Source organism: Ananas comosus, linkage group 2, assembly GCF_001540865.1.
Source record: "Ananas comosus cultivar F153 linkage group 2, ASM154086v1, whole genome shotgun sequence".
Taxonomy (NCBI): Eukaryota; Viridiplantae; Streptophyta; class Magnoliopsida; order Poales; family Bromeliaceae; genus Ananas; species Ananas comosus.
The window spans coordinates 14,360,778-14,386,186 of NC_033622.1; the positions used below are offsets into that span (position 1 = coordinate 14,360,778).

A 25,409-nucleotide genomic window follows, 5' to 3' on the forward strand; every position below is an offset into this window, starting at 1 on the left:
GTTTAAGGGTGATAACAAAATTATGCATGGATCTTCCTACTGTAAGATTTTACGGTTGATTTATTAAATCTTTTTTTTGTTGAATTTTTCAAAAAATTAGAAGAATGACGTAAAACCATTCACACAATATCGCACTTTTTGAAATTCTCTTGTGATCTGAAATTACGCTACTGTAGAGATATTGGAACATTCTTTAGCCCTTTTGAAAAAGAAAAGTTTTCTAGTACCAAAAAAAAAAAAAAGGAGAGCGTGGTGATGCTATCCGTTATCCATGTAACCAACGGTCATGCTTTAAAAATCCATCGCTCCTCCCGCACTCACTTCCCAGCGGGAGTAGCAACCATGGCTCTGCATCATCTTCTTCTTACTCCTCCTCATCCTTTCTCCTTCTCTCCCCCTCTTCTTCCCCTCCTCACCCCTTTTTCCAGCTCTACCCATCGCTCCATCTCTCTCCTCACCACCACAAACCCTAGACCAAAACTCTACTCCACCGCACTCCGCCCCACCCACGCCCTCCTCCAAACCCTAGATTCCGGCTCCGTCCCCTCCGAATCCGCGCTCGGTGACTTTTCCCAGTGGCTTCGCAAGAACGGCGCGGTGGGCTCCTCTCCACCTCCCGTGAAGCCGAGCTTCGTCCCCGAGGGCTTGGGCCTTGTCGCCCAGAGAGATCTCCCCAGGAACGAGGTGGTGGTGGAGGTCCCCAAGAAGCTCTGGATCGACGCCGACACTGTCGCCGCCTCCGCCATCGGGCGCGTCTGTGGCGGCCTCAAGCCCTGGGTCGCAATCTCGCTCTTCCTCCTCAGGGAGAAGGCGATGGGCGATGCGTCGCCGTGGCGTCCCTACCTCGACATCCTTCCGCGCCAAACCGATTCCACCATCTTCTGGTGAGATATGCCCTTCAACTGTTCCATTCCTCTGTTTAATTGTTCGGTTTCATGCTGATCTCAAGTGTCATTTGCTACTTCCAGTGCAGGTCGGAAGAGGAGCTTCTGGAGATACAAGGTAAGATAAAATCTCTGATTTTATATATATCTTACGAAGAAGGAAATATCTGGGTGATTGTTTTGCTATTTGGATGGATTATTTTGGCTAAGTAGTTAGCTACACAAATCGAGTATTGCTATTTGGATGGATTATTTTGGCTAAGTAGTTAGCTACACAAATCGAGTATAAAAATTTATCACCTGGTAAGGTATACTGTATACACCTACTAAAATACAGCAAAGGAGTAGGACGTAGAACCCTTCTTAGTGTCATGTACTGCTCTGTACACTAGATAATTGAATTCCTTACCCTCCAATGTGCCACACAAAAATATCGCTTCTTAAAAATGAAGAGAAGGAAGCAAAGTATTGGAGTGCAAAAGGATAGCTGAGTAGCTAAGTTTGTTTATAGTTGGCTGTGTATCACTTGGAGATTGTTTATGATGGGCTCTTTTACTTCAAGCGACTAAAATGGATTAAGTTATGAAATTAATTACGAAATTATTACTTTATTGTCATCATTATGCACTTACCTAGTTACGATTTGTTAATAAGTGTTGCCTTAGTACAGTAAGTTTCTTTCAGTTGGTTGTTTTGGAAATAGTGTCGAACCATATCAGGATTCCCATTTTTGGCCAGAATAATGGAATTTATACAGTAATCATGTACACAAGTAGGAGTCTTTGTTACCTTACCAAGTTAATAAAAGAAATTATAGTTTGCAGCTCATACGTCTCCTGGTTTATTTGGTACAGTCATTTCACGTGTTCGATCCACTTAAATTATTTTCCACCTTGTTTTTCTGACTTTTTTGTTGTAGCTAAGTGATGCTCTTTTCCATCAACAAACATGCCGACATCTCTAAAATATATCCTTTGCAGGAACTCAATTATTAAGCACAACAATCGGCGTAAAAGAGTATGTGAAAAGTGAATTTGATCAGGTTGAAGATGCCATTATAGTTCGATACAAGGATCTTTTCCCTTCGACTATAACATTCCTTGATTTCCTGTGGGCATTCGGAATACTCAGATCAAGAGCATTTCCACGTCTCCGTGGGGAAAATCTTGCTCTGATACCGTTGGCTGACCTGGTAATATCAGTTCTAATTATTTCTTGCGCATTATTATGAATTGCTACTATTATATTTAAAACTCCATGTATGTGGAAATAATCTGAATAGGATTGATATGTGGCGTGCAAAGACCATGTTTTCCATCAGTGGCGTGCAAAGACTATGTTTTCCATCAGAATACCATCCTCTGAGAATATAACACAAAGTTTTATCTGTTGCTAGATGTTTAACAGTTTAAAACAAGTTTATTTATTGTTCTATTGGAGAGAATATACTCCTAAAATTCAAGATCTTCCCAAAGTCTCTGCAATCATGTGTTAAATTCTCACATTTATGCTACTGGGTTAAGATTCTTGTTTGCAGAAATGAACAACTTTATTATTGCATTCTAGTTCAGGCTGAGTGATGCTTTAATTGCACAACTTATGCTCAATATTTTCACAATTTATTGTATCATGGAATCACATGATATATTTGCATTTTTAACTCATGCCTGCTTGACTGAAGAACAGGCGACGACAAATTTTGTGAAATTGATCAGTACTAAATGAAGAATAATCTAATTGTGACTCTTCCAGTATAACCAAATAATTTGTATCTAACTGTCAAACTTCTGCTTTGAATCAGATTAACCACAGTGATGCCATTACTTCAGGAGACCCTTCTTGGGAGATTAAAGGAAAGGGTCTTTTTTCAAGAGAGCTTATATTCTCTTTGAGGACTCCAGTCCCTGTAAAATCCGGTGAACAGGTAAATTCTTTAGACCCAAACTCAATTTTATGTGAAAACATGTGCGATAATCGAAGTGGTGCAGGTATACATTCAGTTTGATCTATCAAAGAGCAATGCCGAACTGGCCCTTGATTATGGCTTCATCGAATCGAGGTCGGATCGTCAGGCATATACTTTGACTCTGGAGATCTCTGAATCAGACCCATTTTACGGAGACAAGCTGGACATTGCGGAGTCGAATGGTCTAGGGGAGACTGCATACTTTGATATTGTCCTGGGTGGCTCTCTTCCTCCTCAGATGCTTCCTTATTTGAGATTGGTTGCTCTTGGAGGAACAGATGCATTCCTCTTAGAATCCATTTTCAGAAATTCTGTTTGGGGTCACCTTGAATTACCTGTGAGCCGCGCCAATGAGGAAACCATATGCCGTGTTGTTAGATATGCCTGTAAATCTGCCCTCTCTAGCTATAGGACAACCATACAGGAGGTACAGTTTTATCTCTAGCTTAAAGAAATTAAACAAATCAAAGAGAGTTTAATAATTATTACTGAACCTAAAGCAATCCATGAGCCCACTTTCGATTCTTGTGCTTACGAAACTGATTCGGTGTAGTTTGCCTTCTTTCTAATTCCTTATCTTGCAATATGCAGGATGAAGAACTTATTAATGGCGGAAATCTGGATCGGAGACTTAGAATTGCTGTTGGTGTAAGAGCAGGCGAAAAGAAAGTACTTAACCAAATCGAAGATATTTTCCGAGAGAGGGAATTGGAGTTAGACGGTTTGGAATACTACCAAGAAAGGAGGCTCAAAGACCTTGGTCTAACCGGCGAACAAGGAGAAATTATCTTCTGGGAATCACGATAGAGATGATGTTTGTAATAATATATACATATCCCTTCGGTGATGTACTTATATTTACGTGCAAGCGCATGAAAATTTTCCCACACCAGTTTGGTGTTGCATTAAGTACAAAGGAAGTGCACTGTGGACTAGTAGGAGAGAACATTGATGAGAGCTTTGTAGGAACAATGCCCCTCCCCCCTCTTCCTCCTTTTCATCTTTGTAAACCGTACTCTAGATCACTACAGCAGCACCTCTTTTTGATGCTTCAGAGATGCAAATCCATGAGACAGCTCACGCAGCTTCATGCCCAGCTGCTGCTCAACGGCTTCTCCCAGAAGTGCTTCCTCCTCACCAAACTCCTCTCCTTCTGTATCGCCTCCGGCGACGTCTCTCATGCCGCCACTGCGTTCTCCCTTGTCGACCATCCGAGCACCACCCTTTCCAACCAGATGCTCCGAGCCCTCTCTCTTAGCCCTACGCCTCTCAATTGCCTCCTTTTCTACAACCAAATGCTACAGAGGCGAGAAACGTTCAAGCCCAATGGCTTCACCTACGCTTTCCTATTCTCCGCGTGCGCTAGAGCAAACTCGTCCCTTTTGTGCCAAGGTGAGCAACTACATGCTCGGATTGTTTCTGCCGGATTCGGCTCAAACGTCTACGTCCAGACCAATCTCATCAACATGTATGCAACTGCCACCGCTGCCGCCGGCGGCACGAGAGAAGAGGCGATCGCGCGCGCCCGCAAGGTGTTCGATGATATGCCGCAGCGGAGCATCGTCTCCTGGAACTCCATGCTGGCTGTGTACTTGCAGTTGGGGGAGTTGCACACAGCTTCCGAATTCTTCGGCGAGATGCCTAAGAGGGATGCCGTGTCGTGGACCGCCATGATCACTGGCTGGGCTCGTGCGGGAAAAGCCTCGCAAGCACTGGAGCTGTTCCGGGAGATGCGCAGGGCCCGCGTGACCCCCGATCAGGTAACCATGATTGCACTCCTGTCGGTGTGCACGGAACTGGGGGACTTGGAACTGGGCCGGTGGATCCATGCGCGCTTGGACCCTTTACAAGGAGGGCGAGACCGTCTCGTGTCGCTCAACAATGCGCTAATCCACATGTACATCAAATGCGGCGCCGTCGACGAGGCTCTCCACATCTTTCACGAGATGCCAATGAGAAGCACCATCTCTTGGACGACCATGATTGCTGGTCTTGCAATGCATGGCAGCTCCGAGGACGCGTTGGGTCTCTTTCGCTCGATGCGAGAGAAACCCGATGCCATGACGTTCCTCGCAGTACTCTGCACATGCAGCCACTCGGGGAGGATCGACGAAGGCCGCCATTATTTCATGAGCATGCGAAAGCAGCACGGAATCAGACCAGACGTACGGCACTACGGCTGCATGGTCGACATGCTGACTCGTGCAGGCCGGCTGGGCGAGGCCCTGGAGTTGGTGGAGGCAATGCCGATGCGGCCGAGCGATGCGGTGTGGGGATCGCTGCTCGGCGGGTGCAGAAGGCATGGAGAGGTAGAGCTCGCCGGGCACGTGGTGGAGAGGTTGATGGAGCTGAAGCCGGAGAGAGCTGCGGGGTACCTAGTGCTGCTATCGAATGTGTATGCAGCAGTGAGCAGGTGGGAGGAAGCTCACAGGGTGAGGGAGAGGATGGTAGATTTGGCCGAGCACAAGCCTGCGGGGCGAAGTTGGATGAATCCAAATGAGTGAAACACTGAAACCTGCACCGCAGCACCGGAAAGGAGCGAGGTGGTACTCTATCCTCTACCAGAAGATGCGTCTAGGGGCTAAATGCAAGTAATTAAGATGATGATCTATGACCTGCCACTGATAGCGCTTGGTGGTGCGCCACCGTTCCACTGCAGAAACCATCAGAAACTAAAGATGATAGATAACAAGACCATACGAAAACGAACATGTTAGCCGCTATTAGCACGTAGGGTGAAAAAGCTGGACTGGAGCCAAGGAAGACGCTCACAAGCTTTGTTTCTATATTAAAGAGTTCTACAAATCTGAAAGCTTAACCTGAAAGGTATATCACCGTCTGTGATCTGCGATTCTTGTTCCTATTCAATGTAAAACTAAAATTCTTAAACAATCCACCGATAACTTGTTTGATATATTTATAGATATTGATATATATTTTATTGCGAATCATAAGTTTGATTCTTAAGTCTTAACTACTGTGATATTATAACATATCATAAAGGTATTATGTAGACATACATTGTATTAATTATAAATTTACCATTTGTGATGAGTAAATAAGAGAGAGATGATGAACAAATATTCAGCCGTCATAAAATTCCAAAACATTACAAGCCATAATGGTATTGTTTAAGTGAATTTATTCAACACACACAACAACATAAGAACTAGGAAAGGTCTCAATCCAAACAACACTCGAAGAATGTGAACTACAAACAAATGTGCAACACGGCACCGCAAACTTTACTAAGCCATTAGTGTTGTTGGGGGGAATCAAACCACACCAAGAGGGGGAAATTTCACTGTAAATGGTTCACTCATCATTGTAATTGCGACGGTGATGGTATTTGTGGTGGCCGCATCTCTGTTCCTCTTCAGTTTCATCTCCCTATTAATAATTCCCAAAACGGGATAATCATCAATCCGATTCAATTTTTTCAAAAAGATTCGGTTATAATATCTTATCGTTCGAATTCTACTCTGATCTAGTAGACATCCTTAACCAATAAAAAGGAGTATTATTCATTCCTATTCTACGTAGAAATATCTAAAATCAACTAAAGAAACACATAATAATGAGCTAAAGCATTTGAAAATACAAACACAAATCAAACTACTTTAATTTGAGCACAAAAAAACATCAAGTACTACTCACATATATATTTAGGGCGGTTATAATTGTACACTTCCCCTTGGCCCTGCACGTAGTAGCTGGGCTTCGCATGCGTACCACTCTCCTCCTCATAGCTTGGCCTCTCATAACTACTAGGTCTCTCTCCATGTCCATACTCTTCGCTCATCCCATAACCACCACCATCACCACCACTGTTATACGCACACTGCGGCTTCGGCCGAGGACGCCCGTATCGGCGATCACCGGAGTCAGTACTGTCGGCGTAGTAAGAAGATGCGGCGGAGTCGGAGGAGTATTGGGCTCTATTGGAGTCGGCAGCAGAGGAAGAGGAGGTGGACTGGGAGGATGAGATGGGGTAGCAAATGTCGTCGGACGGCGGGAGGGGCTGGCCGAAGGTGAGGCTTATGTCATAGCCGCCGCCGTAGGGCGTCGGGTCGTACTCGACGTAGTCGTTGACGTCGTCGACTGATAGATCGCCGCCGCCGCCTCCTCTCCACGCCATCGCTGGCAGCTTCTCCCTCTCTATCTGACTCTCCTTCTTTGATGGTAGCTGTGCCGTTACGTCGCTAGCTGGTTTACGTGAGAGGATGGTAGTGATAGAGTTTATATAAATCTGTGTGTTGGTTAATAGGATAAATATAATGTTGTGTATATTTTTAAATGTATATTATGAAGATTACAAGTACTTTGTCAAACATCCAGATGGGTGCGACTTCTTATTTTTCTCAGCTTGCTGATATTCTGGTCAGCTCCTCTAGTATCGAAATTGCCCTCCTGAAAATTCGGGCTAAAAGTTATGAATATATATATTCACGAAAAAAAAAGTGCCTAATTAATGTTATATATGCGATAGAATATTACATGTTAGACTAGGTCTAGCCAGTAATTTCATTCTTATAAACAGCATAAACCAAAAACTTCGTGGGAAACGACGATATGACGAGAGATAAGACTTTCCTAGGCCTTTCGACTGGTCAAGCGTAATACTTTTCGGGACCTTTTCTAATCGAGCAAAAGGTTTTTTTTTTTTTTTTTTAAGAAATAGGTAGCACGCTATCTGCTTTGTTTATTTTATTTAGAAATAAACTTAGCGAAAAATGTGAATCAACTAGGATTCGAACTTGGGTCTCAGATACCAACCATCAAGCCCTTTACCACTTACTCTAGAGACGGCCGGTTATTTTTTAATAAAATAGTTACTGTTGAAAGATGGAATGTGTGGATCTTTTTTTACAAAAGTACATGTGCTTAGCATGGTTTACCAAATCAGTTTCTCCTCCCTTTCATGTTGAATTTGTTTCATGTTGATTGTTAACGTGTTTGGCATTAATTATGATTTATCCTGCAAACATTTAAGAGGAATGATTTTTTTTTTTTTTATTTGACAAAGAGTTTTCTCGATAAGATAGTTAATGTACAACATGTTCTCAATCTCGAGTTGCCTTAGCTTTTCTTACAGTGCAGTGAAATACACCTCATCGCATATGTTGAAAGTAATAAGCCAATAAGATTGAGGCCATGCAACACCAGAGTTGGATCCACAACAGTAAGATATAAGACTACAGCAATCACTTTAGGACTTTGTCGCATCCTTCAAACTATCCGAGAGAATCCGACACAACTTCCACCAAGGAAACGTAGTGAACAATAAACTAGTGCCTGTGTTATCATATTTACAAAAGGAAGAAAAAAAATTTGCAAATCAAATGTCGCATTTAACCAAAGGCAAGTGTACCTCTTCTTACCATATCCTCTGCTCAATCCAACCAGAGTTGTGAATATAGACAGAGAAGATCATGATACAGTTGTTAATAAGACAAGCAGTCCATCGATATACCAAATATATACAGAGTCGATATATCTCGAATCAAACAACAGCCGTATTTTTTTTAATGAACAATGGCATCTTTTACATACACAACCCATTTTGGGCGGACAACAACTTGACAAAAAACAAACAAGCATAAGAAATCGAGAATTAAATAACTGTTCAAAAATACAGGAGAGTGAAATCTTATCTTCCCAGTCCACAACTAGTGGTCCAAGGGTTGTAGCTAAGCTCGACACCAATAACTCATTTCCCCTGATTTGCTTTTCCAGATATCATATTTCTGCTTCACTTGCTCATGTTTCTTGTACTCTTTCGTATTCTTGTTTTATGAATTAATTTATCGCAAATTGGTTCCAGCAATCAGCAATCCATGGCATATACAAGAAATCAACCCCATTCTTGACCAAACCACCATATACAAATAACCAACTGCTTTTAGAATATTCCTTCGGTAGTTACACAAGCTCATTTTATGTGCAAGATGGGCACCCCTTCTAATTGTTTTTTTATAGAATTTTCAACATTCGATCATTTTCTCCTGCTATGAATTGCCTTTCTCTTGGCTACCCGCTGGCAACAATCTCCGCCTTAACACTTGGGTGCTAGCTGCAGCTTTCAGCAGCGGCTTTAAGGCAGCCATAATCTCCGAAAATGATGGCCGTTTCTTTGGGTCTCTACAATATGTTCAAAAGAGAAGAAAAAGAAGAAAATCAAAGAATAAATAAAGGAATCAGTGAAAAAAATAACACGGGACTGAGGGTGAGCATATTAGTGTTTGCTGAATCCAACTTCCTCGCAAGTGTACACGAAGTAAATGGCAGAGCAATATATACCAAATCACTGTGCTGTAAAATGTCTACTGCATGTCTACTGTTAAAGAGAAAAGGCGGCAACACAAGTGTTGAGGCCAATCTATCAAGATCTGTACAATCAATCAACTGATGAAAATCTAATTACTCCGGTAGCTTAGGTAAGATGTATGTATAGCAGTTGGACAATTATTTATGAAAAGGAGGAAGCTTATGTGGCGATGGATCTGCCCAACTTAGAAAACAAGGTAAGAGGTTCATTCTTTTCATCAAAGATCCGAGGGAACTTCAATAGCAAACACAATTAAGGACACAACAGGTAAAGATAATTTTGAATCTCTTAGAGGAAACAGGTTTATATTTGTTGGGCAATATATAAAGAAATTTGAAAATAAGAAGTATACTAACGTTTGCCAGCACTTCTTTATAATGTCTGCTATGACAGGATCCATGTCATCTGGAATGTCAAGGCGGCGATGCTGAAATCCAACAGCTCCAACAACTTGCATGGGATTCATGCCTTCCCATGGCTGCTGCAATGTGCACAGCTCCCATAGTATGACACCGAAGCTAAAAACGTCACACCTGAATATGCAAACTATGGATTAGTGAAATAAGATACCATGCAAAAATTTAAACAAAATATGCTACTTAAAAAGCAAAACACACTTCTCATCTGAAGGTTCATTTCTGAGTACTTCTGGTGCCATCCACTCAGCCTACAGCATACAAAGAAGAACATCAACATGGACCAAGATGAAATGTAAAGGCAGTATAACAATAACTTAGGAAACCAGAGGATGTATCCTGGAAGTAAATGGTTAAAAGCGTAAGAGCTAACATATATCAAATTTGTTCAATATGTTTTAATGCGCTAAAATTGTACAAAGCTAGTGCGCACTAATGTGATGTTGCAAAATTATTAGATACTTCTTTATCTTTAAATGACACTTTATGATAAGTTTTGGAACATCGCACAAACTGCAGCGACGCATGGCAAATGAATGATAGATATCAGGCCTCAGTAATATCAGGTACAAGTGAACCAAGTATAGGAAAATGAGTAACTGGGAATATAAGGACAACTGAAGGCATTGGAAAAGGCAAAGTTTGAGTAAATTCTTAAGCAAATATATGTCAGATAACAGATATATCTAAACGAAGACTAAACAAAATGCTTACTGTTCCAGCTGTTGATCTTGAAGAAAGAAATGTACTGTGCTTCATTCGTGATAAACCAAAGTCACAGACCTGAATTGATTTGAAGAGAATAAGCAGTAAGTTTGTGCTATGAGAAAACGGCATGATGCTAATACTTAGAGGATATGACATTTACTCTTAAAGTTAGAATGGTACCTTTACAACCCAATTCTTGTCGACAAGAAGGTTTGGAGATTTGAGATCACGATGTACTATAATTGGTGTGCAATTGTGCAAGTAATTCATTCCACGAGCCTGCAGACCAAAATTAATACGATAGTACTAAATATGATTGTTTTATGGCATCATTGAGTGTGTCAGTACATAACAAGATGCAGATGAAAGAATCACTAAGAGTTATGTATCATACAACATCAAGTGCCATCCTTAGTCGTCTCCTTTCATCTAACTGGTTGTTAGGTCGATGAATCAATCGGAACAAGCTCCCTCTGCATTTTATAGTACATCCTTTAAGCACTTTTCATAAAAATCGACATATGCCATAGTAGAATATTAAATCTATCTTAATTAAAAGAATGCATATCATTAGATCATAATCACTCAAATTACCAAAGAAATTTTGGTGATGAGTGCCATTAGGACAAAATATCATTAGATCAGTCAAAAAATACTACTGCTGTAGAACGCAAAATGGGAAAAACAGAAAGGAAAAACCTAGTCCAGATACACTCTGGAATTACAAAAAAAAACAGCATTAAACTTCTTAAAAAATGCACGCAGACCTTGATGTTTCTTCCAGTAAAACTTAGAAACAAATGGTTGACAATGTAAAAGAAGACACAGTACTTTCAGTTATAAGATTGGTGTGACTACATTAATGAACTGTTAGCAAGATTGACTGCATAAACAAATCAAAGAAAACATACCTAGGAAGAAACTCTGTTACAATGGCAAGATTGGGCACACGGGTTACAGCACCCATGAGGAGGACAACATTTGGGTGTCGTAATCTTCTCATTATCCGCACCTTAAGAGCAAATAAATAAAAATTGAAGGCCAGGAACCAACTTTTCCATAAATAATTAATACTATTAAAGTTTGTGCAGAACTAAACTAACAGGTCAGCACATTGAGTGAAGTATGACTACAGTCTAACCAGTAACCAAGTATAACTTTTATTGAAAAGGCAGCTGTCGCAGGTAAGGTAATATTATCTTTGTTTGAACACAAATGTAATTGTTGATACAGCATGATATATACCTCACTTCTAAATTCTTCCAAAGCATCACCCGAGATATCTTGGTGTAAGAACTTCTTAACTGCAACTTCCTACAAGGAGAAAAGAGCATATGCTAAGAAAGAACAATCAACAAAACAACGGAGAAAAGTCAATTAATGGGTAGAGCTTCCGCCAAAGGTAAGAGTTATATGGCCGAAGGAGAGAACAGCTCCTAGTAAGTTTAAGATCAGCTAAAGAGAAAAAAAAGGAGATAGAAGAAAGGAAATACACTATCTTGAATTTAGAGCATAGACACAATATACAAGGCAGGTTACAGCAATAAAATAGGGGAACATTGAAACTTGGTTGAAAAATGGTTTTACAATCAACATAGACTTGGATCTTCATATTTAAGCTGCTGACAAAATGGTCGAATGACCAGAAATAAAGCAACAAAGGAGATATAATATTATAATGAGACAATGGCCTTTCTTTATCTGACAACAAATGTATCACATTAACCCTAGGAAGAATCACTTGAAAATATTAGATGTTATTCTCTGAACGCTCCAAATATATTATAATTGACATCAGTTTTCACATCTAGAAGTTGTAAAAAACTCTTTGCCATTAGAAGCATAAGTAAATTACTTGAACGAATGAAAGGACTTACTGTTCCATGCAACTCTCCCTTGTACACCTCTCCAAAGGAGCCTAGTAAGACAAGAAATGTCACTCATGAGAAATAAGTGACTGTAATAAACAAAATATTGTTCCTAATAACAAAATTTTGGCTTAAATACTATTTATATCACATAAGAATATGAAGCACTAAAAGATTTAGTAAATGCAACTTCATAAAAACCATACCTAGACCTATCCGTTCACCCAAAGTGAGGTCCTCCCATTGTATCTCAAGTTCCGCAACATCATCTAGAGCAATATCAGATTTCGTGCTGTCAGTCCCAGTTGACTTTCCTGAATTTCGTTCTGCTTCTTGCTGGTGAGTTTCACCCGTGCCTTTTTCTTGCTCAGGACCATCATGATCATTTTCTATATGCCGATTATCCCAAACATCATATCCAGCTCCCTCAGTTGAATCTGCTCCTTGACCAAATGCAGGTAAAAATGGTACAGGGACACGAGACTCCAAGTTCTCATATTGCCTACTAACAGCAGCAGTTGTCGCAACAACGGCAGCAGCAGTAACAGTAGCTGCAGCAGCAACAGGGACTTCAATATTCATTTCTGCGCTCGATTTAACTGCAGCAACAACCATCGAAGAGGCAACAACAGCAGCTGTAGCAGCAGCAGCAGCAACAGGCATGTGCTTTATAAGCTGTAATGGAGTCTCCTGCGAAAGCACATCAGAAGCTTCGGAGGTAGATGAAGTGCCAGCTGCTTCTCGGAAGTCAAGAGGGCGATGAAGCCCCAAACCTTCTACAGGCTTCAACGGGCGGATTCGGTTCGTGATCTCGTCCTCTTTTTCACCCTTATATCCACTTTGAGACTTGTCTTCGGTCATCAAATCTTCCGAATATCCCGTATACAATTCCGAAAATAAGTTAGGGGGTGCAATAACTCCACTTTCGAGCAATACATCTTGAAGTTTTTGGGCTAATTGTGGGTTTTCTTTAGCAGCGTCAATCATGTACTGTGAAACATCCTGCACTTTCATTTTGTTGACAGCTGAAGAAGAATTGATTCCAGCAATCCTAGAAGGCGATTTTGCAACAGTAATACCAGACTTTTCTTGAGCTTTCACAGTTTTACTGATGTTAGTATCTCTAGATTTGCCAATGGGATGTGCTTTTTCTTTCATATGCAGGTTGGTTGAAAAGTTCTTGAGCGAACTTAGTTTCTCACTTTCTTTATTGCTGAACTCCAATGTATGAATTCCACTAGTATCTGAAGCTTCAGGATAGCTAGACAATGATCGTTTATCAAGCGGCTCACTATCTAAAGAGCAACCAGCAGAACTTGAGACCCCGCTTACAGAAGAACCCATATGAACACTATCAGCACCTTTGCTGAAAGGGCTAACTACAAAGATATTTTCTTCGTAGTCTTTTACCAGCCCAGCACCATCCGATGGGATAAGAGTACCAGGATAGGCCATTAAATCAACGATGTACTCTCTGCGATGCAAGAAATAAACTTGTAATGTTTATGTTGATAATCAATCATCCAATTTCATAGAAAATGAATCTAACATTCTAAGTTGAATATCTAAGCTAGGGAATGAGAATGTTCCAACTATGTGAAACAACGAAAAATTGTATGAAATAAAGGACATAAATAAATCAGAGAAATATTGAGAGGTCTTAGTTTCTGGCAGCCTTCTTTATATGCGTAGTTTGATTGAGCAATCAAATTATCAAGCTTACAATCTATATAGTATGTCCGAAACTACAAGTAAACCAACAATTGGGCCAACTTTCCATGCCCAAGTGGGCTGGAAATTACTAAACCATGGGAATAATATGGTAACTGTTGGGCACCATAAATGCATTACCTTCCATCCTTTACTTTTACGATGTTCAAAGCCCCATCATCTGATCCAGTATATTGCTTTCCCTTTACTAATCGACATGGAATGCCCACACTATCAGCCAAAACCTACATAGATATTTGAAAAAAATAACCCATTTTTACATCTCATATAACAATGAAAGAGAGGGCTTCAAAAACGCAGCCAGGAGTAATGTGCTGTAGTATTATTTTGACCCCAAAAAAAAAGTATCATGTGATCCATAATATCACACACGTTTCTTTGAACGATGAATGATTTTTCAAGTTTTAGAACAACATATCGGTACAAAAGCATGGGAGTCACCTGCCTAGTTTAATCCACAACAAATAATTTTTTTAATCAGGTTCTATTTTTAAAAGCAAGCTGAATCCATTCATATTCAGGTCAGACCGAGTTATGTTCTGAAACTTACTTGCAGAACAGGTTTGTTGTTTATATTGCCTGGGATTGCTGATAAGGAAAGGAGAAAAAAATGCAAGAATAATTATGAAGGATCAAGTATCTGTGACGTGTAAATATTACACAACTAGAACAGTAACACACTAAGGCAGTATTAAAATGCACAGCACAACTATGTGTCACCCATCACCAAAAAAAAAAAAAAAAAAAAAAAAAAACTGCAAACGGAACTAAATTGTCTACAAAACTAACGTAATATTGCACAAATAGAACAGTAATGATAACAACACCAAGGCAGTACTAAAATACACAGCACAACTATGTGTCACCCATCACTAGCAAAACTGCAGAAGGAACTAAATTTGTCTACAAAATTAATGTATTTGGGAAAGGACTGTCAGGATTTGATCAAGTGAGATTTGAAGTTTCATAATACAAAGCGGACCCAACATATTAACCGATGCTAGCCATTTTGAAATGATTTTCAGTTCGATATGGCATAGTTTCTTTGGACTGGCTGTGAATTAGAATAACGGTAGACCAATACTCGTGCGACCTTTTATCTCGTATACAGTAAGGGTAAACAAAAGAGCATCTAATAAGGAGGAAGAAATCCTGACCTTGAATAACAATGCACGATGACGAGCCAAACCAATTGTTAAACGGCCAAGAGGCAAGACCAAATTACCGACACTTTCTCGTAAATAGCTACTGAGTTTTTGATATGACATCAGCATGCTTTCAGGATCGTAAACTATTCCACCCATGTAGTTAGCTACCAAATTAGCAAGCCTCTGCACCAAAGCACCCTCAACAAAGTCTGAAGACTGTGACCTTGCTTCACGGGCCATGATTAAGGCCTTCTTCTCAAGTTTTAAGAGGTCACCATCTTCTGTTCTATTAACCAACACAGCCTCCCAACTCACATTATCTGAAAATGGTGCTCCTTGGAGATCAATAAGAGAAGGCATCTTAGCAGAGTTAGGCTCAACCATTATGCCGTAGAGGTAATAGAAACCATCCAAGATCTTATCATCAAAGTTCAAGGAGTTGTAATTCTGTGGAGAACGAAGAAATCTACAATATGAGACAAATCAGAAAAAGATAGTCATAGAAATATGAATGAGTAGAATATCTTGGTTATCATAAACTTAAAAGCACACAGGAAACATGCCATCTTAGAAATAGCTGCCTGGCTGAAAATCATGATAGTCATGACAAGACAAATCCTGATCAACAGAAGAAGCGCTCTGCTAAATCAGTTATCAGAGAAAACTCATTTCCAGACAAAAAGGGCATCATTTACAAACTGTTGCGTAGAGTAATGAATAATGATGATGAGTAGACAAATGTTTCTCACTTCAAACTCAAATACTATGAGTAGAAAAACAAGTGTCCTTTAAAAGGCGGCTGAAAACAATGAGCAGTTAATTTTTCAAACCAGTCTAATGAAGCCAATTTATGGTACGGATATGGCAAATTAATAAGATGACAAACTTACTACTGTGTTTTCTTTTTTTTGATTTTTTTTTTTTAAAAAAAACATGAAATACTGATTTAGTGGAAAACATGATTTCAACAAAGTGTAGTGCGGGGAAGATGGAATAGTGATTTAGTGGAATCGAAAAATACAATTTCTTTTTTGAGATTACTAAAACATAAAACAGAATACTGCATTCATCCACAGTTTCCCAACAACATCATCCTAGTCTTGTACAGTTGCGGAGGTGGTCAAATTTTATTCCTGCTCCGTGTCCCATCTCTAGCATAGCCTCAATTATACCAGAGATATATTATATTTATCATCTAACAAACCCTAGAAAGCAAATTAGGCATGCTATCAATCCGAAACAGGAACTCTTTACTTCAGTCTAGCAAAGTCAAAATTGAAACATGCTGTCTAAACTGCAAACATTGCAGTTCCTAGCTGAGTCATTGTCCATTTTTCTAGTTCCTTTCTTTTCTCCAACTTTCTCTCGAAGCCATTACAAGGACTTCTCATAGCATTATTTTCTGATGATCTCAAAATTTACCCATACTTTCTCTTTCACAATCTTACAACATCCCTGGTGAACTAAATTGCAGGACTCAAGAACTCTTATGATCTCCTACATAAACTCGGACCGTGGCTCTTGTTGCGTAGCCGTAATGCCACGAATGACACTCAAAACGACATCAACCGCACATATTTGAATGGCTCTCAACAATTACTTGCACGGTTTAATTGGCGGAGCAAGTTTCCTTTGTTTCCCGGGCGATCGATCGAGTGAAGTTTCTGATGACTCGAGAACATAGTTGACATTTTCAATAATGGAGATTCGGTTTTAAAAAGACAAAAAGAAAAAACGAAAACAGATATAGGATAAGGTAATTGATGGAGAACTGGAAACTGACCCAGTATCTGTAAGCAAGAACCTCGGCCGGGGTGCTCTCGGGCGGGCACGAACCGAGGCTGATCTGCTTCACGACCTCGATCTGGACCGCCTCCGGGTCCTCCCTCGCGCTCATCTCCAGCGCCAGCTGTATCTGATACTCCTCCTCCATATCCGTCTCCGCCGCTGCCGCCCCAGTCCTCTTCGCTTCTATCGCCGCCGCATCCGCAGCCGCCGACGTCGTCGCCGACGCCGACGCCGGTGACGACGCCGAAGGCCCCGCCTCCCTCCTCTCTCCCCTGTGCGAAGATGACGGTGATGACGACGACGACAACAACTGCGGCGGCGTCGGAGGAGGAGGAGAACCCTGACCCGAAGGGCCGTGCTTCCCGGTAACGGAGTTCAACCAATTGGAAAGCCCCGACAAGGGCTTCGGCTCTTGATTGCCGCCGCCGCCGCCGCCGCCGCCGCCCTTAGTCGAGGGGGACGAGGGCCCATCGTCGCCGTGGGATTGGCTCGGCCCGATGTGGAGCTTCTTTAAGAGGTTCTTCATACTCCTCCTTCTCTCTCTCTCTCTCTCTCTCTCTCTCTCTCTCTCTCTCCTCCAGCTACTACCACTACTACTACTACTACTATTGGAGCATCGAAGGATCAGAGAGGGGTCGAAGCAGTAGTAGTAGAAGCAGTAGGTAGAGGAATTAGGGGAGAAGAGGGGAGATCCAAGATGCCCATTGGGGTGCTTCGTACGTGCGGCGGTTGACCGACTCAAGATTGGCACGGGGGAGCGGGATTATTACAAAGTAAAAGGAAAAATAATAATAATAGTGGGGGTTATTTCTCTTTCTTGGGTACAGCAGTACAGCCTGACAGGAGATAGAAGAAGAGACGAAAGCGGGGTGGGGAAGCGCAGCGCACACAGCGGGGAAGCACGATAAAAAAAACAGGAAAAAGGAGGGGATGGAGACCAAGTTGGACTGATCGGGATGCGGCGGTGGGGCCCGCAGGAGGAAAGGGAGAAGCCGGGTTGAGGCGCCCCACTTGGGCAGTCGGACCAACTGGCTCCTCTTGAGGTCCGGGCCGAGCTCCGCGTAGGCTCGCATGCCGCGGAGCCGACGTGAGTGCCTCGGGCTTTTACCTCGAGCGGAATTCGAGAGGAAATCGCCAGAAATCATCCGCGGACCCACTCCACCGCGTCGTCCGTGAACCGCCCTAGGCTAGTCCTGCGCATGTTCTCTCTCTTACGGATCACTCAGGTTCACGCACAAGATAGTCAAATAAGATGTTGTATTCTTACCGACCGTTATTGGGGCATGTTTGTTGGTTGTTCAAAAATGGATGAAGCGAAAAAAATCACTTTTACAAAAGTAATTTTTACAAAAGTAACTTTTCAGTCTAATTGTTTGGTTGACTATAAATAAAGTTAAAAATTAAAACTATAATTTTGTTATTTTGATTATTAAATTATATATAAATAGATGAAAATATAAACAAACGATGCATTTTAAATTAAAATTTTAAAATTTATATTTATATTTAGAATTTAATATTACATTTTAAAATTTAAATTCAAAATTTAATTAAAAATAAAATTTATAAATTTAAATTTAAATATAAAGCCACAAATTTGAATTTAAAATTTATGTTAAATTTTAATTTATAAATAAATTTCAGAATGTAATCATAATTTTAATTCAAATTTAAAGTAAAATTAAACTTTAAAAATAAATTTTTAAATATTAAAGTTAACACCAAATATAACCTCTTAGTTAAGCTCTCCACTTTCAGTGACTTCCAAATTTTTTGAACTGAGGTCAAAAAAGTGTGATTTAATTATAACTCACTTTATTAGCCCACTTTCGTAAAATGACTTTCATATTCACTTTCGCAAAACAAATAACTGATAAAGCGTCACTTTCTAAAAGTATCACTTTCGATGCTTCACTTTCGGCGACCTAAACATGCCCTTAGTGAAAGTGACAAATAATTTAGTAATTGGTACTCGAAATTTTAAATTTTAAATTTAGTTGATTTATATTTTTAGTTAAGTTTATTTCTAAATAAAATAAACGAAATAGGTAGCATACTATCTATCTCTTAAAAAAAAAATGCCGCATTTTTTATCTTTGTAAAAAAATTTAGAGACTCTAATAAGCAAAATTTTACAAGTTGAATGAGGTATACAGGCATGCCCAAATGACAACGAAAAAAAAAAGAGTATATAGAGCGATGTATAATATAGTCACATTTGTCTTTTATTATATACATTATTTTTTGCACTATGAGAATCCAATGAAGAAAATTTGATTTTGATAAAATATTTAAAAATGTAGCAAGAAAAGTCATTTGAGATAATTTTCGTATTATTGGACTGAGCTAATATGGCCTTATTTGACTAGTTAGGAATCAATTACGAAAAAAAATTTTCAATCTTAATTTTTCTTACTAATTTTATCATGTTCACAAAGTATGTATATGATAAAAATTTTAATTTATTGGGTTGTGAGAGTTGACGAAATGATGAGATATGCAAAACAACATATGCTTTTGGATTCTCTATTTTGTAGCTAATTAATTTTTAGCAATTGCAGATTTTTGGGGACGTAGCCATCCATTTGATGAATTGCTACACCCTGTCTAGGCAATAATATAATTTGTGATAGGGAGCGGGGGAAAATACTGTCACGTGTGAGCCGTACGAGTTAAATTGCAATACAGCTCTAAACCAGCCACTTATTAGAGAGCTGTCCTTTTTGGTGCACTCCAGTGGGCTTTGTCCGGACATTAATTTATTGAGAGAATGGAACTAAAAGATTATCTTTTTTGTACTATTGTTGTGCAAAACAAAGCATATTCTAAGTTACAAAATGTACTCATGGTGCATCGCCAGCCCATTGTGTCTGGCAAGTGCTGCTCTGTTTCTTTTTCTTTAAAAAAATAATATAATATAAAACCTGAGCTCTAACTCCTGGACTAACCGTATTTAGATTTAGGACTATTAAAACTGACTTTTAAATTTCTCTGCGATTTGTGAGCATGTAAAAACAAGGAGAAATAGATTCTTAACTTGCAGTTGGTACATATATTATAATTTTGTATTCGATGATCCAAGATATTCACCAAATTCTATTCTTGTAGTAATAGCTCTTAGATATACATCTCTGATCGATTCGCAATACAACTTGCTACACAATGTGCCCTTTTTCTTCTTAAGCTTATCGCTTAACTGGTCTCTAGGGGTTGAAGGAATAATTTCAACAAAGCTTCATCTTTTCTCTAAAGCTCCCTTTAATTTATTGGTTTTTTTTTATATATAGAAAAGACTTCCGAATCAGTCTATTAAGTATTTGAGCCCTAATAGAAAGATCTTAGATAGACTATATTCCAGAAGCCTTATACATCGATATCACAGAATCCTAACCTTTCCCAAAAAAGACTAGATATTCACACATACTTACCTCCCTACTTTCTAATCCGGAAAAGTAGAGCTATAAAGAAGTATATAAAAGAGGATAACGACCAATCAGATGATCGAATTTTATCAACATTACCGGCTTAATTAACTTAAGAAATGATTTCTGGTGGGCTAAATAAATTTAGCTGGCCAGAGTATTTTTCTTTATCTTCTTCTTTTGTTTAGCCCACATGCTTCCAAAAAATAAGTGAATGCTGACATCTGCAAACTTTAGCCTGCAACATGCTAAGACAGGCAAAGGATTAGGTTTGTTATTTGATGGTCCCATACCAGCTCCTATAAATTCTGACTGATTTTTGAGGCATTAAATACTAGTATCATTTGAGATTAGAGTTTTATTATGAGTACCCTCAAGATTACCCCCTAGTGTAACCTCTATGTCTCAAAGAAATTGTTGCCTCCGCCCGCTGCACGAGCGAAACTTACGCTCTGCACGCAACATTCAATTTTAATATCTTAGAATCAAAATTTAATATGATCTGAAGCGTCTAAAGTAACAAATAATTCCAAAGTCCAATGGTATAGAAAGAAATTCACAAAAAAAGAGAATCCAAAATTTATGACTTTGTGTATTTAGACTTTTGGAATGATGTATGACATATCCAACAACTAATTTTTTAAATATTTTTTTCCAGTTAATTGGTAGGTGGGTACCTTTAGTTTGGAAAAAAAAAAAAAAAAAAAACGTTAAAAAAATTAAAGAGTATACACTAGAGGGTACCCTTATAAGCATTTTGCTTCGAGATAACATCTTCCAGGCTCCACCAAAGTCTCATGCTGCTTCCGTAAAAGGGCACTGAGAATGAGGAGAAAATGAGTTTTCCTTTCCCTTTCACGCCAACGCTTCAGAGCATTTATTCCCCCATTCTTAATGTGATTCGGGCTATCGATGTATTCAATCAGTTTTTTCAAATCCAAGCATCAGATTTTTTTTTTTTTTGAACTGTTCTTGTGAATTTTAAATTGATTTTTAGTGGCCTATGAAATTTGTTATCTATTTTTACCTATCCTATACGGAGAAGCATGGGGACTTCATATATATATATATTTTTAATTCAAGAGATTTCTCATACTTCTATTATAACGTGGAATGCATATTTTTCTTCATGTAAGCAGTACTTCGCTTGAAATTGCTCGTTGACCCGTTTGCATTTTAACTTAAAATAATCCTTTCTTGGGCCCGTGAACATAATAAATTCATGTATGCGTGAGTGTGTGCTAACTCTCATTGATGTAAACTTTATCTCAACGAATCTGAGAGCAGTAGGAATCACCCGATCAATTAAATGTTTTACTAAGTTTTAATGGAACGCTGACATAATTACATATTAAAAAATGTTATTGATGAGTTAATTATTATCTACATGAAGCTTAGTGGTTGATTTTTTTTCCTGATTGATATTGCAAGTAATTTGGTTTTTCAAATTTTAAATTAAAACTGTCTAACACGATATCGAAAATAAATCGGCTCAAGAGTCTCATCATGCCTATTGTGCGTCACAAAAAAATTCTATACATCTATAATGCAATAGCAATCTAATAAATCCTTCAGACGAGCCATCGTCCACTGAAATTTAATGACAAATTTTATTAACAATATCAAATAATAAAAAAGCTTGACCGCATAGAGGCGGGGCCACTAGACCAATGCCCCTCATAATGTGGTATATTTAATTGGAAATTGGGAGCTTAAGAAATCAAAATTTATTACTATATTAAATAATATAGAATTCATAAATGAGTGATTGGATGGGCAAATGATGTGGAGGGTACCAATAGACAAAGAGGATTTAGCATGATTGGTTGTGATGATGCTGATGGCCCAATCTCGACAGCTACTGTAATGATGGAAGAGATAACAACCGGCCTTTGCAATTGTTGCGGTTATACATTTCTTTTTTATAATATATATATATATATATATATAGAGAGAGAGAGAGAGTGCGGCTAAGATGCTTACGAAAGCACGGAGGGCTCCGTACTTCTACTTTATTTTCGATGTTCGGACTTTCGAATCGACGATCGGCTCCGTTAGACTTGATCTAGAGTATTTGAAGTATCTAGAAAATAAATTTTGCGATTTTTCGATATCATTTGCCTAGTGATCGAAGTGGCTCAAAATCAACGACTGAAAATAAAAATCTTACAAAATATGATGATATGATATTAAAATTTTAGATCAAAGTTATTGATCTTGTTTTATATGGTATAAAAAATTTTCTATCAAAATTTCATGTGATTTGGATATTTCTACACCGTTAAACTTGCAACCGGCTCACCACGGCCTTTAAATTATTGATTTTGAGGCCCTTCGATCACTAGGCAAATCATATCGAAAAATCACAAAATTTATTTCTAGGTACTTCAAATACTCTAGATCAACCTAACGGAGCCGATCGTCGATTTGAAAGTCTGAACATCGAAAACAACTTGGAAGCACAGAGAGCTCCGTGCTTCCATAAGCATACCAGCCCACTATATAATTATATATATATATATATTATATAGAGAGAGAGAGAGAGGAGAGAGAGAGAGAGAGAGAGAGAGAGAGAGAGAGAGAGGAGAGAGTCCGCTAGGATACTATCGATAGCAAGAGCTTGGTGCTATCGAGTTTTCTACCATTAGATTTAACACCTGATTATTTTTACCGTTAGATTATACTATTAACCAACCACCCACTCAACCTAGGAGGCTCACATTATCCTAACCGCACATTTCTCAATCCAATGGCTAAAAAACTAATAACACAAATAGTTTGGTGCTACTGATAGTATTACGTCTAGTTCTATTAATATATATATATAAATATATATATATATATATATATAGATCGGCTACTATGCTATTAATAGCACGAAGCACTTGGTGCTACCAAGTTTTCCGCCGTTAGATCTACCCTTTGGATCATTTTCACCCGTTAGATCATACTATTCAACCAACCACCCACTCAACCCTAGGGGGCCCACATCATCCTAACCACACATCTCTTAATCCAATGGCCAAAAACTTGGTAGCACCAACGACTTGGTGCTATTAATAGCATAGTAGCCTAGTTCTATATGAGTCCGGCTACTATGCTATTAATAGCACGAAGCACTTGGTGCTACCAAGTTTTCCGCCGTTAGATCTACCCTTTGGATCATTTTCACCCGTTTTCTAGAACATTTAAAACTTCTAGAAATTAAATTTTATAATTTTTCGATATCATTTACCTTACAATCAATAGCTCACAAAATTGACAAATTTTAACGGCCGGTATGTGATACTTGTTAGTTTAACGGTGTAAAAGAATCGAAATAGCTTGAATTTTTTATAGAAAATTATATTCATTACCTAGATAAAGATCAATAACCCCGATCTTAAATTGAAGGATCCGATCATCTATTTTTAGGACGTCATTCGATTTTGGCCGTTCATTTTATATCCACTTAATGGACTTTATAATGATTTCGAAAAGTTACGAAATTTATTTTCTATAAGTTTCAAATACTCTAGATCATGTTTAACGGTGTGGATCGTCGATTCGGAAGCCTGAACATCGAAAACAACTTATGAGTACGAAGGACTCTATACTCATAAGAGTATAGTAGCCCTACTATATATATATATATATATATAGTGAGGCTACTATGCTTCTGGAAGCACGGAGCCTTCCGTGCTTCCAGATCGTTTTCTATGTTGCGACTTTCGAATCGTCGATCGGCTCCATTAAACTTGATCTATAGTATTTGAAGTACTTAGAAAATAAAATTTGCAATTTTTCGATATCATTTGCCTAGTGATCGAAAGAACTCAAAATCAATAATTTTAATGGCCGTGGTGAGCTGTTTGCAAGTTTAATGGTGTAGAAATATTCAAATCATATGAAATTTTGATAGAAAATTCTTTATATTATATAAAACAAGATCAATATCTTTGATCTAAAATTTTAATGTCATATTATCACATTTTGTAAGATTTTTATTTTCAGCCGTTGATTTTGAGCCCCTTAGTTCGCTAGGCAAATGATATCGAAAAATTGCAAAATTTATTTTCTAGGTACTTCAAATACTCTAGATCAAGTTTAACGGAGCCGATCGACGATCCGAAAGTCGCAATATTAAAAACGATCTGAAAGCAGGAAGGTTCCATGCTTCCAAAGCATAGAGCTTCACTCATATATATATATATATTATATTATTATAATATATATATATATATAATAATTTAAAACTTTATATTTATATTATAAATATTTTTATATGAAAGAAACTAAAATATATTTGAAATTCAGAATTGGATATGGGTATATGATGTATAAATTTTTTTCAGTGTTTAGGTTGCCCGGTTAGTATATATATATATATATTAAAAAAATATATATTTTAAGTTTTTAGAAAATATGGCTTGTTTCAAATTACTTATTGTTTCAAGGCGCGGATAGGAGAAAGCTTGATGGTTGACATTTGAGGTTTTAACTTCGAAAGTTAGTAGCTTTACATTTTTAGCTAAGTTTATTGTTGAAAATAATAAACGAAATGAAAAGCATGCTATCTTTTTCTTTTAAAAGAAAACGATTATTTCAAATTCTTTTAATATTAGAGGATAAAGAAAAGAAGAGTTGCCTATATTAAAAGTGCTATTCAAGATAACTTAATATGATCGAACCGTCCCTAGAACAAGTGGCAAAGAGCTTGGTGGTTGGTATCCGAGACCGAACTTCGAATCCTAGTTGATTCACATTTTCAGCCGGATAGCGTACTATCTATCTCTCAAAAAAAGAAGAAGAAGATAACTTAACATGAGATACAAATAACAATTTTATTAAACAATGTATCTCATTTATATAATTTTTTTATTTAGTATACCCAGCTTCATCTTCCAATTTCTACTGGTAAAATTCTATTTCCATATCTCAAACCTATTTCACATATTGATACTGCAATAATTAAAAGAGAGTTGATACGGACACATTAAATTTTGTTAAGCCCAAAGTGAATTTACCTTTTCTTTTCCATCACTCTACAATTATACTCTCATTCAGTGGAAAGTAACTTTTCACTTATGAGGGAACCGGATTAAATTGAGCAAAATTAAAAGTAATTATTTTTCAAGCCAAACGCGCATCACTTTTTTTTAAAAAAAAAG

General features: G+C 38.4%; 4 protein-coding genes across 5 annotated transcripts; 2 read left to right on the forward strand and 2 right to left on the reverse strand.

The window, feature by feature from the left end:
* Positions 256-3,796, forward strand: LOC109726737 (fructose-bisphosphate aldolase-lysine N-methyltransferase, chloroplastic). Its single transcript, XM_020256527.1, has 6 exons — positions 256-884; positions 974-1,002; positions 1,865-2,076; positions 2,686-2,808; positions 2,873-3,277; positions 3,442-3,796. Exons 1-6 carry the CDS (start codon positions 256-258, stop codon positions 3,655-3,657), a joined length of 1,614 nt encoding a protein of 537 aa, XP_020112116.1. The 3' UTR covers positions 3,658-3,796.
* On the forward strand, positions 3,723-5,354 carry LOC109728033 (pentatricopeptide repeat-containing protein At2g20540-like). Its single transcript, XM_020258314.1, has one exon. The coding sequence runs from the start codon at positions 3,723-3,725 to the stop codon at positions 5,352-5,354; it is 1,632 nt and encodes a 543-aa protein (XP_020113903.1).
* LOC109726748 (uncharacterized protein At5g39570-like) lies at positions 5,921-7,061 on the reverse strand. Its single transcript, XM_020256537.1, has 2 exons — positions 6,508-7,061; positions 5,921-6,240 (listed from the first exon to the last, which is right to left on the reverse strand). Exons 1-2 carry the CDS (start codon positions 6,986-6,988, stop codon positions 6,233-6,235), a joined length of 489 nt encoding a protein of 162 aa, XP_020112126.1. The 5' UTR covers positions 6,989-7,061; the 3' UTR covers positions 5,921-6,232.
* LOC109728563 (serine/threonine-protein kinase EDR1-like) lies at positions 8,299-17,653 on the reverse strand. Of its 2 annotated transcripts, none has more exons than XM_020258987.1 (13): positions 16,833-17,653; positions 15,059-15,496; positions 14,022-14,125; positions 12,377-13,644; positions 12,180-12,220; positions 11,548-11,616; positions 11,214-11,314; positions 10,697-10,775; positions 10,483-10,581; positions 10,309-10,377; positions 9,796-9,845; positions 9,535-9,711; positions 8,299-8,991 (listed from the first exon to the last, which is right to left on the reverse strand). In XM_020258987.1, exons 1-13 carry the CDS (start codon positions 17,361-17,363, stop codon positions 8,859-8,861), a joined length of 3,159 nt encoding a protein of 1,052 aa, XP_020114576.1. In that variant the 5' UTR covers positions 17,364-17,653; the 3' UTR covers positions 8,299-8,858. The 2 variants fall into 2 exon arrangements, with proteins under 2 accessions (XP_020114576.1, XP_020114579.1); XM_020258990.1 differs by having other exon boundaries at positions 15,059-15,515; positions 16,833-16,971.

Coding starts and splice junctions, on each gene's coding strand:
- LOC109726737 (XM_020256527.1), top strand. CDS start 256: ATGCTATCCGTTATCCATGTAACCAACGGTCATGCTTTAAAAATCCAT. Junction 2,077..2,685: donor TGATACCGTTGGCTGACCTG/GTAATATCAGTT, acceptor GCTTTGAATCAG/ATTAACCACAGTGATGCCAT. Junction 2,809..2,872: donor CTGTAAAATCCGGTGAACAG/GTAAATTCTTTA, acceptor GAAGTGGTGCAG/GTATACATTCAGTTTGATCT.
- LOC109728033 (XM_020258314.1), top strand. CDS start 3,723: ATGAAAATTTTCCCACACCAGTTTGGTGTTGCATTAAGTACAAAGGAA.
- LOC109726748 (XM_020256537.1), bottom strand. CDS start 6,988: ATGGCGTGGAGAGGAGGCGGCGGCGGCGATCTATCAGTCGACGACGTC.
- LOC109728563 (XM_020258987.1), bottom strand. CDS start 17,363: ATGAAGAACCTCTTAAAGAAGCTCCACATCGGGCCGAGCCAATCCCAC. Junction 9,846..10,308: donor CAAGATCAACAGCTGGAACA/GTAAGCATTTTG, acceptor TGTATGCTGTAG/GCTGAGTGGATGGCACCAGA. Junction 9,712..9,795: donor AATGAACCTTCAGATGAGAA/GTGTGTTTTGCT, acceptor TTGCATATTCAG/GTGTGACGTTTTTAGCTTCG.